The sequence below is a fragment of the Hyperolius riggenbachi genome, chromosome 3 (genome assembly GCF_040937935.1).
Source record: "Hyperolius riggenbachi isolate aHypRig1 chromosome 3, aHypRig1.pri, whole genome shotgun sequence".
NCBI lineage: Eukaryota > Metazoa > Chordata > Amphibia > Anura > Hyperoliidae > Hyperolius > Hyperolius riggenbachi.
Window position 1 is genome coordinate 504,536,027 of NC_090648.1, and position 13,697 is coordinate 504,549,723.

Sequence of the window (13,697 nt, forward strand, 5' to 3'; positions counted from 1 at the left end):
ACTAAATTAGTCAAATACTGCTTTACCCGGCCGAAGGAGGCTTCAGAAGTCTTCAGGAAGCCCGATTGCTCCTGAAGAAGGGCGGCCCTGTACTGCACCTGCGCAAGCACGCTCTCTTTCACGCTCACGCCTGTGCAGTACGGAGCCGCACGTCTTCAGGAGGACACGGCTCCCGAAGACTTCCAAATACCGTTTCGGCGGAGGATTGAAACGGGGAGGAGCCAGCACAGGATAGAGAGCACCGAGTGAGGAGACGGAAGGCTCTATATGACCCAGAGCCTTCCCTCTCCTTAGGTCAGTATTTGCTTAAATTTTTTTAAAATGCGGTTCCCATTCACTTTAAAGAAACAATGAAGTCTCCTAAAATACAGCTTTTTATTACGAAAAGCTGTTCAACATTATTGCCCTAACTGAAACGCTGCATCCCCGCGGCTGAAATCTAACTAAATCCCCCCAAACTCCCCTCGCAAAATCCACGACTTTCTTGGCTTGGATTTTGCTGCTGGAGGAGGCAGAGCTTTCAGCTGCAGCTCTGCCTCCATGCGCGTCTATCAGCACGTATCTCCGCCTCTCCCCCGCCCCGCCCATTGTAGGAAGACTAAGAGGGGCGGGCGGAGGCGGAGATACGCGCTGATAGATGCGTGGAGAGGCAGATCTGCAGCTGAAAGCTCTGCCTCTCACGGAAGCGGTCCCCGCAGTGTGCCCCGGGGAGTTTGGGGTGGTTTACTTCGATTTCAGCCGCGGGGATGCAGCGTTTTAGTTAGGGCAACTAAAAGAAAACATAGCTTCATTGCTGTGCTCTTGTGTTGAGCTGTGCTATCATCATTGTATATTTATGCACAACTTCTGTATATATATTTTTTTCTATACACCTCCTCAGGGGAAAATAACTTTCTCAATGAATCACACAAACCTTCAGATTAAAACATTCACACGACTACACACCACAAACGTCTAACTCCGTCCTGGATCTTAAAGGGAAGGTTCAAGGAGTGGGAAAAAAAATAAAAATCCATATCCACTTACCTGGGGCTTCCTCCAGCCTGTGGCAGGCAGGAGGTGCCGTCGCCGCCACTCCGCAGGATCAGATACATCAGTGTAATTGTTTCCAGTACAGGAAGAGTTGAGAAACTCCAGTTGTTATCTCTATGCAAACAAGCCATTAAGCTCTCCGACTAAGTTAGTGGTGGAGAGGGCTGTTATCTGACTTTTATTATCTCAACTGTTCCTGGACTATTTACTTTTCCTCTGCTAGAGGAGAGGTCATTACTTCACAGACTGCTCTGAAAGACTCATTTTGAATGCTGAGTGTTGTGTAATCTGCACATATTATAGAATGATGCAATGTTAGAAAAAACACTATATACCTGAAAATAAAAGTATGAGAATATTTTCTTTGTTGCTAATCTTCTAGTAATTATTCATAGTACACAACCAATTCACTATATCATATATTTTTTTTTCGCTTCAGTGTCTCTTTAAGTCTTCCCAAAAGCCTCTGGGCCCACAACCACAGATAGTGTTTCTTCTGCCTTACTCTCGATAATTCAAAATTTCAGCCCATTTTTGATGCCATTTATTTCGTTTTTTACCAGAGGATGGCTCATTTGACTCCCACTCGTCCACTTCCAAATAATAATAATAATGTTGAACAGCTTTTTGCGATAAAAAGTTGTATTTTAGGAGACTTTAGAGTCTCTTTAAAGAGGAACTTTAACCAAGGATTGAACATTATTCCAATCAGTAGCTGATACCCCCCTCTCCAATAAATCTTTACCCTTTCTCAAATATATCATCAGGAGAGTCTGTGTGGCTGATATTGTGGTGAAACCCCTCCCACAGTGTGATGTCATGACCCTGGCCCTGACTGTTTCCTGTCTGTGAACCTCGTTGCATTGTGGGAAATAATGGCTTTTTCCAACTGCCAAGCAAGCAGTATCTCCCTGTGTGCATAGAACTCAGTAATAAACATTCTGTACAGATCACCTGGCGGGACTAAAGATGTTGCTACCTGTGATACATTTCAGAATGTAAATCAGGGAGAGGAAAGGTAGGGGCAACCACTGACTAAATAATCTATAAATTAATATTGTAAAAAAATAAGCAATTTTATCCATGATGTTATTTTCACTGCAGTTTCTCTTTAAGTAAAGCTGATCTTGAAGCAAACTCATGAAAAAAAAGAAAATAAAGCCCTTTTTTTACTTTCAAGGCCGGATTTCTGTAGAGGCTGCAGGGGCCATGGCCTAGGGTGGCTGTTGCCCAAGGTGGCAGCTGCATATGGAGGAGGAGCCTAAAGATAGAACAGAAAGGCTGCAAATGGGTTCACCATGTGGAAAATGGAACAGGGAGCTGTACATCAATGAGAAAGGGGCTGCTGTACACGGATGTTATACATGTAAGAGGAGGTTGCACAAGGAATAATAGGCAGGGCTGGATTTCTGGAAAGGCCACCATGGCCTGGGCCTTGGGTGGTAGCTGGACAAGGGGCAGCTGGACACGGAAGAGGGATTGCCATATATGGAAGAAGAGGCTGCCCATGGAATACAGAGGTTGTAAATGAGGAGCAACACCTGGAAATAGGGAGCTTCTGCCCATTGGATCTGTATATAAATGCAGTACATACCGTCTTTCCCCTAAAGTAAGACATCCTCTAATTATAAGACCTAGCTGAAATTTCATTCATTAATTTAATATAAGGCAACCTCCGAATATAAGACCTAGCCCCAAACCCACATTACATCCCAGCTGCAGTACACATGATATCCCCAGCCGCATGTCTGTCCCGCCTCCTAGCCTGTGTCTCCGCTCCCTTGTTTTAAGTGCCCCCCCATATGGCCGCTCTGTCCCACCCCCCTGTCTGTGTCCCCCGCTCCCCGTGCATGTTAAATGTAACGGCAGCCAGTGTGTCTTACTGTAGCCATGCTGCCCGGAGATCGCCGGCGTCCTGACTTCTCCCTCTAGTAACCGGCGCTTGTGTAGATGACGTCATGGATACAGTAAGACACACTGGCTGCCATTACATTTAACATGCACGGGGAGCGGGGGACACAGACAGGGGGCGGGACAGAGCGGCCACACGGGTCGAAAGGGAGGGGAACACAATGCAGGGGAGCAGAGACACAGGCTAGGGGGCTGGACAGTGTGGCCTCACGGGTCAGAAGGGGGGGGGGGACACTTAAAATAGGGGAGCGGAGAGACAGTCTAGGAGGCTGGACAGAGTGTCCACACAGGGGTCAGAAGTGGGGTGGGGGCACTTAATACACAGGGAGAGGAGACACAGGCTAAGGGGCTGGACAGATCAGCCACACTGAGAACAAAAGGGGACACATAGGGGACATCTGCGGACACACAAGGGACATAAGAGAGTACACGTTCTGACGAAGCTCCGGGGGCGGGGCGAAATGCATTAGCGCGACTCACAAACATATCCGCACGCCGAGCCGCCATGCCAGCGTGGTATCTGCATTGCTGAACTTCGGAAAGAGTCTGGGCCCAGTGAAATACTATGGAGGCGTACAGTGCAGCATAAAAGCTGATAAGTATATATACAAGTTATATGTTTGTACATTAAACTGTGTAGAAGACCCTGTTGCGAGTGGACAGGTGGACGAGTGCTCTGCTGTTAAAACGCTGTTCTTGGAATAGGATTGAGAACAATCTTCTATATGCATAATCCAGATGATGTACCTATATATGCTGTGAATCAAGAGGACTATACAGATTGTTTCAGATGGTGGTCACTACTAACATTGTTGCTGCAACGAAGACAACTGTTTATGCAAATTATGCTGCAGTCTTTAAAGAGAATCTGTATTGTTAAAATCGCACAAAAGTAAACATACCAGTGCGTTAGGGGACATCTCCTATTACCCTCTGTCACAATTTCGCCGCTCCTCGCCGCATTAAAAGTGGTTAAAAACAGTTTTAAAAAGTTTGTTTATAAACAAACAAAATGGCCACCAAAACAGGAAGTAGGTTGATGTACAGTATGTCCACACATAGAAAATACATCCATACACAAGCAGGCTGTATACAGCCTTCCTTTTGAATCTCAAGAGATCATTTGTGTGTTTCTTTCCCCCTGCAGCTATCTTCCACTGAAGTGTCAGGCTGTTTCTTCCTGCAGAGTGCAGACAGCTCTGCCTGTATGTAATTCATCAGTATGTGAAAGCCCAGCCAGCTCAGAGGAGGATTTATTCAGCTTGTAAAAGAGAATAGAGCAGAGAGAAGCTGCACTAATCTAAATAACACACAGCAGTGTGCAGAGAGGGGCCTGGAGGGGGGAGATGCATCACAGAACCACAACACTGAAGAACTTGGCAGCCTTCCAGACACAGGCTGACAAGTCTGACAAGAGAGAGATAAGTTGATTTATTACAGAGATGGTGATAGTAGAACGTGCTGCAGTAAGCCAGAACACATTAGAATAGCTTTTGGAACTTGTAGGATGATAAAAAACAGGATGCAATTTTTGTTACGGAGTCTCTTTAACATAGATCCGGAATTCAATCCATTATGTGGTGTATTTCCTCTGAGAGCATGCTAATATCTTTTTTCTGATGGTACCACAGTTTTTTTACATGGACATTTGAGTTTTTGTCTATGGACATTGAGTGTATAGTAGGCCCCAAGTTTTCAGAAACTGGAAGTTCAAATAGGCCCAAGTAATATATGTATTATATGTCATGAGTTTACCATGCGCAATATGCTTTAATTTCCGAGCTGGTGGCAATATATATGTGATCATATTGGTCCCTACTTTTCTGCCTCTGTGAGAGTATTAAAATTTGTTTACCTGGTCGTTACCCACAGAGAGGACTCAGGATACCTCACGTTACTTACTGGAGGCTTTGAGGAGTACCACTATGGTCCAATATATATATGGCGAAGGTTCTATTTTATGAGTGGATGGGGTATACAGGTGCACCCCATCGGTGGCTTGGCACTCACTGATATAAGCTTTTACTAGCTTTACCAATCTTTTTTCTTACAAATTAATAGACAATTTATATATTTTTGCAATAACTAAATGGTAATGAATTTTGTTCTACACTAATAGTGTGCGACATATACTGGCTTGATAGTTTGTGGTTTTTGTCGATGGTTTGATGTTGCCAGTGTCTGCACCTATTTTTTTGATATGACTTTTTAGATATAATTTTGCAAGTATAGTTATACTCGAACCGAATACATATATATATTTTTTGTACATAAGAGAGGACAGACTGCTTGATCCAATTAGATTGTAGCGGTAGATTACACTTTCAGTACAGCGGCTTCACACAGGCGGCCAGCGTGGGGACACATCGTGCAGTGCTGATCAGGCTCTTGTCATGTCATCCTTACACACAGCAGGTTTATCAACTGTGTGCAGGGATGACATGACAGGTGCCTGATTAGCACTATGACATTACAATGAGCAGCAATAAGAGGCGGCCAGCATGGGTCATTTCATGCAGTGCCCATATAAGACATCCCCTGAAAATAAGCCCTAGCACACTTTTTGGAGCAAAAATTAATATAAGACAGTGTCATATTTTCGGGGAAACATGGTTAATTGTTAAACATGGTAGAGAGGGCTGCAAAAGACAATAGGAGGGGGACGTTGCACATAGAAGTGGAGCTGCAAGAAAGTTGGCCCTGAGGCAGAAAAAGGATAAATCCGCCCTTGATAATTGGGGGAGGGGGGCTGCACATGGGATGGGAGGGGGGCTGCTGTACATGGATGTTACACATGGAAGAGGGGGCTGCACATGGAATGGGGGGAGGGCTGCAGTACATGGATGTTACACATGGAAGAGGGGGCTGCACATGGAATGGGAGGGGCTGCTGTACATGGATGTTATACATGGAAGAGGGGGCTGCATGTGGAATGGGCGGGGGCTGCTGTACATGGATGTTACACATGGAAGAGGGGGCTGCACATGGAATGGGAGGGGCTGCTGTACATGGATAATACACATGGAAGAGGGGGCTGCACATGGAATGGGAGGGGGCTGCTGTACATGGATGTTACACATGGAAGGATGAATAGGATGGGGGCTGCTGTACATGGATAATACACATGGAAGAGGGGGCTGCACATGGAATGGGAGGGGGCTGCTGTACATGGATGTTACACATGGAAGAGGGGCTGTACATGGAATAGGATGGAGCTGCTGTACATGGATGTTATACATGGAAGAGGGGGCTGCACATGGAATGGGGGGGGGGGGGGGCTGCAGTACATGGATGTTACACATGGAGGAGGGGGCTGCACATGGAATGGGAGGGGGCTGCTGTACATGGATGATAGAAATGGAAGAGGGGGCTGCACATGGAATGGGAGGGGGCTGCTGTACATGGATGTTACACATGGAAGAGGGGGCTGTGCATGGGATGGGAGGGGGGCTGCAGTACATGGATGATACAAATGGAAGAGGGGGCTGCACATGGAATGGGGGGGGGGCTGCAGTACATGGATGTTACACATGGAGGAGGTAGCTGCACACGCAGGGGGTGGTTGCTATACATTGAAGAGGCTGGACACTGAAGGGGATTAGCAATAGTTTTGGATAAGGGGAGGAAAAAGTACACACCTGTCCTTGCTAGATTTTATCAAAGCCCATTTATAGACACAGGCCTAAAAACCCTCCATCCGAAATTGGTGGGAAGGATCGATCGGGCGTGGCATAAAATCTCAGTGGCAAGGGCTCAATTGGGTATGCTGTGGTAACGGTGTTCAATATCTCGACAGCCAACGGACCATCGTGGTGAGTGTTGAAGGCTCACCTGTCACACCGATGCTCCTCCTGTGCCCGGCGTCACCGTGAGCCCCGGTACCACGTGACACCAGCGCATGTAGTCAGTGACATCACTACTCACTCCAGGTCATGTGGTACAGGTGGACACAAGAGAAGGCCAAGAGTCACACCGGCATGACAGGTGAGCCTCCAATATGGGCACTGGGGGGGGGGGGGGGGGCGTACAGATTGCCATTGGGAAGGCCGGCTTGGCAGGTAGTGGCACTCGGACGATTTCCAATAAATGTCATGCTGAAATCTATTGTTGTTTGGCCAGGCACCAGATTCCTCTCTGATCAGATTCGATCAGAGAGGGATCGATCCGATGGTCGATCTGGTGGCAGATGGACAGGTGTGTGTGTGCACCTTTAGTTATGAGCATAGCTGTAGAAGACTCCAGTTGGGAAGTAGCTTTGAAACACGTACCAATCAAGCTCGATGTTTACAAGCTCACCTTGTGTTTGGCTGGAGGCCCGTAGATTCTTCCCGACAGAGGCAAGGAAGGTTGTACAGATTACCGCTGATTGGATCGTCTATAACAAAAAAAAGGTCTGTATCAAACTTAAAAGAGGTTCAGGGAGATAATTGCGGCTTTTGTCAGGATAAAAGAATAATGTAATTGCAGCACTTACAGATCTTCAGTTGCAGCTGTGCAAGAGGAAGAAAAATGTCTTTAATTTTCCCTTGTGAACTGCTGAACCCTATTCTGATACTGAATACAGGATGGCTTCCTCCAATGACATGAGCCCTATTCTGATACTGGATACAGGATGGCTTCCTCCATTGACATGAACCCTATTCTGATACTGAATACAGGATGGCTTCCTCCAATGACATGAGCCCTATTCTGATACTGAATACAGTAAGGCTTCCTCCAATGACATGAACCCTATTCTGATACTGGATACAGGATGGCTTCCTCCAGTGACATGAGCCCTATTCTGATACTGAATACAGGATGGCTTCCTCCAATGACATGAACCCTATTCTGATACTGAATACAGGATGGCTTCCTCCAGTGACATGAGCCCTATTCTGATACTGAATACAGGAGGGCTTCCTCCAATGACATGAACCCTATTCTGATACTGGATACAGGATGGCTTCCTCCAATGACATGAACCCTATTCTGATACTGAATACAGGAGGGCTTCCTCCAATGACATGAACCATATTCTGATACTGAATACAGGAGGGCTTCCTCCAATGACATGAACCCTATTCTGATACTGAATACAGGATGGCTTCCTCCAATGACATGAACCCTATTCTGATACTGGATACAGGATGGCTTCCTCCAATGACATGAACCATATTCTGATACTGAATACAGGAGGGCTTCCTCCAATGACATGAACCCTATTCTGATACTGAATACAGGAGGGCTTCCTCCAATGACATGAACCCTATTCTGATACTGGATACAGGATGGCTTCCTCCAATGACATGAACCATATTCTGATACTGAATACAGGATGGCTTCCTCCAATGACATGAACCATATTCTGATACTGAATACAGGAGGGCTTCCTCCAATGACATGAACCCTATTCTGATACTGGATACAGGATGGCTTCCTCCAATGACATGAACCATATTCTGATACTGAATACAGGATGGCTTCCTCCAATGACAAGAATCATATTCTGATACTGAATACAGGATGGCTTCCTCCAATGGCATGAACCATATTCTGATACTGAATACAGGATGGCTTCCTCCAATGGCATGAACCATATTCTGATACTGAATACAGGATGGCTTCCTCCAATGACATGAACCCTATTCTGATACTGAATACAGGATGGCTTCCTCCAATGGCACGAACCCTATTCTGATACTGAATACAGGATGGCTTCCTCCAATGGCATGAACCCTATTCTGATACTGAATACAGGATGGCTTCCTCCAATGGCATGAACCCTATTCTGATACTGAATACAGGAGGGCTTCCTCCAATGGCATGAACCCTATTCTGATACTGAATACAGGATGGCTTCCTCCAATGACATGAACCATATTCTGATACTGAATACAGGATGGCTTCCTCCAATGACATGAACCCTATTCTGATACTGAATACAAGAGGGCTTCCTCCAATGACATGAACCCTATTCTGATACTGAATACAGGATGGCTTCCTCCAATGACATGAACCCTATTCTGATACTGAATACAGGATGCTAATCAAGTCTGACCATCTGATCTGCATGCTTGTTCAGGGTCTGTGGCTAAATGTATTAGAGGCAGAGGGTCAGCGGGACAGCCAGGCAATGGGCATTGTTTAAAAGGATATAAACATGGCAACCTCCGCATGTCTCTCTCCTTGGGTTCCCTTCAACCCAGAGAGGGGAGGACCTTTCGCATGTGAGCTTACAATCTAGAAGGAAATGGCAAGAAGGCACTAGGCATGGTGGCCAGGGATCTTGCGGTTTATATCAATTTCAGAGGTTGTTATGCATTTTAAAGGAACTGTAGTGAAAATAACATGATACATAAAATTGCTTATTTTTTGCAATATTAATTTACAGATTATGTAGTCAGTGTTTGACCATTTTAAAATCTTTCCTCTCCCTGATTTGCATTCTGAAATGTATCACAGATGGGGAGTCTGGGGACATCTTTAGTCCTGCCAGTTGATCTGTACAGAATGTTCTTTACTGAGAGTTCTATGCACAGAGGGAGATACTGCTCAGGCTGGGACTGGGCCACCAGGAATACGGGAATTTTCCCGGTAGGCCTAGCCCCTTTAACTTTAAATGGGCCCTCCCAGGCCCTGCACCGAGCAGCCGGTGAGGAGGAGGTAGCAACGCAGGAAAGGGGGGCTTGGGCACACAGTGGCGGATTGCAGGATTTGTATCAGCAGAAATGTTGTTCGTTAAATGCTATCTTTCAGAGCAGAGAGGACTTCTGAGTTCAGGTCCACAAGAGATCTTTGGCCCTTATTCAATTCAGTGAAGATGTAAATTCTAATATAAATTTAAACAAAATGATTGAATCAGTTGAAAACTGAATGTTTCTATCACACCATGTGTACCCACAAAACTCCTGAAGTAGACAACTGTGCAATGGTGTCAAAGACAAAAATGATGTGACGTGAGGACGCTTCACAAAGTGATGCAACAAATAGTTTGTTTATGTTTACAAAAATGTACAAAGTGCGCAAAGATAATAAAACTATCCAAATCAGTATTCAGTGTGACTGTCCTTTGTGTTTACAACCACATCATCTTGCTTACATACATTTGTACATTGTTTTTTTTTTTTTTTGAGGAATTCGTAAATGCAGCTCCAAATCAGCACGGATCCTCCACCATGCTTCACTGTTGACTGCACATACCTAACCTTGCATTGTTCTCCAGGCCTGTGGTGAAACATCTGCCTTTTGTTGAAACGAATAATTAAAATATTGGTCTCAGTCTCACTTGGTCTCAGCCTTCCCCACTCGTCTCATTCTATGTGGAGCGCGGGCACAAGGCGCGACCTGACATACTGCGCATGCGCAGAATGTATGTCCAGGTCAAAGGGCACTGACTGCGCCGATTTTATAGATGGGGGGGGGGGGGGCACATGAGACTCTGGACTAGCAGTAAAAGTCTGCGAACCTCCCTCCACACAAATAGCTTCAGTTTTTAATTTAATCTTCAACTCAGGTTACAAGTATCCTTTATGTTTATTTATAACATAACATATAACTGTTGAATATCTAAAAGTTATTTTTAGGAGTAGGAGAACAGATACAATTGTTTATCTCATCAGTTTATTTTCACTTAGGGTCCACTTTAAAGCAGCAGGGACAGCCATACTATCCCAGGAAAAAACATATATAAGTAGATAAATACTTGTTCTACTTACATAACAGATGTATTGTACTGTCCACATTTTGATTTCAGTGAATTGTAAATAGTAAATAAAGAGAAAACAGTTTCAGACATTTGCCATCTTTACTGCCTCTGACTGATGCCAATCCTGATGCAATTGCCTCCCTTACTCTTTTCTCTTCTAGAAACTGCACTGTCATATCTAGATTGCTTTGTAAACACATGTGAACATAACATAGATTGTATTTTAGCAGCTTCTGTAAGGTGTATTTCCCTTCTCAGCCTCCTGTCACACTGAACTGCCCTCAGCCAATCAGTGAGGAGAATGTGGGAGGGGAGATAACAAGCTTCCCTCTCCTCGGCAATGTACCAGAATAGAGCCAGGCTGACTGAAATAAGATTTATCATAGCAGAAATATTTATGATTATATTGGAATGCTTGCAATGCAGGGTCAGTATGTAGACTACATAATAAAAGCTGGAGCAGTGGTTAAATGGAATTTGATTTTATGGCTGACAATCCCGCTTTAACCTGACCATTATAATGAACAGGTGGTAAGTTTGTTTAGAAGCACTGAGCTCAGGCAGTACAGTAGGCAACCTTACTTACTTACTTACTGTTTATTCCTGAAAAAGGGAAAAAAATACAGTCAAATAACACGAAAAGCAATTCTAGGCATGTGAATTAGCGGAATATAACTCTGCATTTCAACTTTGCTCTAAAACATTATTTACAGTATATTATATGCAACCAGCATTTTTTTTTTACTAGACCAGCATTGGAAGGGTTACACAGGGCTTTAAAGTTCCTGGAGATTTCTGCAGACGCATCCGAAGCTGAAATAGATACATTTTGTTTACATGAATGTATCTAATGGCCCATACTCACGAGGGACTTTTGTCGCCTCAACACGCGGCGCGCGCGTGTTGCGGCGACAGGTCGCCCGTGAGTATGGGCCGTCACAAACGCGCGCACCCCGAACTGTCGCCCGCCGCTCTTGTCGCCATGCGATTGAAAGTTTCAATCGCATGGCAACAGTCGCTGCCGCACCTCCGCCGCAACTGTCGCTAGTCCGCGTGAGTACGCGGACTAGCGACAGCAACCTCCATTGAGGTGAATGAAGCTTCCGGCGGGGGGAGGAGGAACGTCGGCGACAGCTTCCGTCTCGCCGCTGGTCCCTCTTCCGCGTGTGTACGCGGAGGGACCTGGAGAGAAGCTGTCGCCGGCCTGTCGTTAGCACGCTCACGTGTGCTGGCGACAGGCCACTTCTGCAGCCCGTGAGTACGGGCCATAAGTGTTGAATGTGACTCATCTCTCTGACTGAGAAGGAGCTTGGAGGACAGCCAAAGAGTGTGTAACATTTATCAATAGATACATATAACTAGATAGAATGTAACAATCTGAACTTCTGCATATCTCTCAGAACTTTAAACCTCTGTGTTTAACCCTTCCAATGCTGGTCTAGTAAAAAAAAAAATGCTTTTTGAATATAATATGCTGTAAATAATGTTTTAGAGCAAAGTTGAAATGCAGGGTTATATTCCGCTTTAAGGGCCAGTGCACCCAATAAATCACTAGTGTATCTGAAAACGCTAGTGGTTTTTGAAGTGATTTTTTTCAGAGCAGTTCTAGGCATGTTTGGAGTGATTTTCTAAACATGCCTAGCGTTTTTTGGGTAGTGTCTTTATATTTTGTTATAGTACAGCTGTAACTGAACAGCTACTGTAACAAAAACACTTGGAAAACCGCTCTGATCTGGCGTTTTTCAGAGCATTTTTCCACTTTCCTATACTTAACATTGAGGCAGAATCGCCTCAAAAATCAGCAAAAGTGCTGCAGCACCCGAGTGCGTTTGGGGGAAAAACGAATCGCTCTGGTGTGCACCATCCCATTGAAATACATTAGCCAAGCGGTTATCAAACCGCAAGCGATTTTAAAAAACGCTCAGAACCGCTCTTGGGGCTTGATTCAATAAACCGTGATAACTCAAATATCACACCTTATCAAAGATAGCACGCCTTATAAAAGTTAACACGCCTTATCAGAGTAGCATAGCGAGCACTACAAACTTATGCCTGCTAATTGGCAATGGCACTCGTCCTGCCCTGAGCCCCTGCGGGTTCGTATCGCTATGCTACTCTGATAAGGCGTGTTAACGTTGATAAGGTGTGATATCTTTGATAAGGTGTGATATTTGAGTTGTCACGGTTAAGTGAATCAAGTCCCTGGTGTGCACCAGCCCTAAGTGAGTGCTTTTCTTTTTGTAGGAGCATGTATAGCTAGTGATGGTTTTGAAGATGGTGGGCTAACAGCTGGTGGGACTCTGTGCCATATCGGCCTCCCGGCATACCGCCGGAACTGGCCGTCATCAGTTTACTGGAAAGCGCCAGGACTCACCTGACTCTCCCGTCAGTTCCGAGACAGCAGAACATTTGGGGTGAGGTGTCAGTGACTGTTGTAGGACCGTATGGTTCATCTCAGTGGCGGCGTGATGACATCACAGTATTATGACATCTTTAGCGTGCGAGTCTGAGAGAGTTAATGTATCATTTCACTATGCATCCTGTGCTCATCCATCCGACCTGCCAGACACCGCCGATGATACTGCGCACGTTTCCGCTGTGAAACATAACACAGGAAGGTCACATGTAATCGGAAAGGTCATACGCTCGGCGTTTCGGAGATCCCAGGTTTTCCAGCGTCTGGAGTTACAGAAATCAGATAAGACTTTTTTCTCACACTTTACCCTTTCACGTTTTCGCCATGTGTTTTTTTTTAACATACCTCCAGCTACTGGGCTTTATCAGATAATATTTTTGTTTTATTCATTATAATTTTGTTCCCTGTAACCAAGAATTGAACTTCATCCCAATCAGTAGCTGATAACCCCTTTCCCATGAGAAATCTATTCCTTTTCTCCAATAGATCATCAGGGGGCGTCTGTATGGCTGATATTGTGGTGAAACCCCTCCCACAGTGTGATGTCAGGACCTAGGTCCTGACAGTTTGCTGTCTGTGAACCCCGTTGCATTGTGGGGGCAGCATGGTTGCGTACTGGTTAGCGCTCTCGCCTTGTAGCGCTGGGTCCCC

At 45.3% G+C, this 13,697-nt stretch overlaps 1 protein-coding gene across 2 annotated transcripts in view; it reads right to left on the reverse strand.

Annotated features, from left to right (window-relative positions):
• Positions 1-13,697, reverse strand: part of HAND1 (heart and neural crest derivatives expressed 1) — a 326,296-nt gene that overhangs the window by 173,084 nt on the left and 139,515 nt on the right. For both annotated transcript variants that reach the window (XR_011030601.1, XM_068278345.1), the window contains one exon: positions 7,240-7,318. Coding sequence is in view for 1 of the 2 variants with exons in the window: in XM_068278345.1 (XP_068134446.1) it covers positions 7,240-7,318 (79 nt within the window). In the remaining variant the exon portion in view is untranslated. The remainder of the gene's footprint in view (positions 1-7,239; positions 7,319-13,697) is intronic.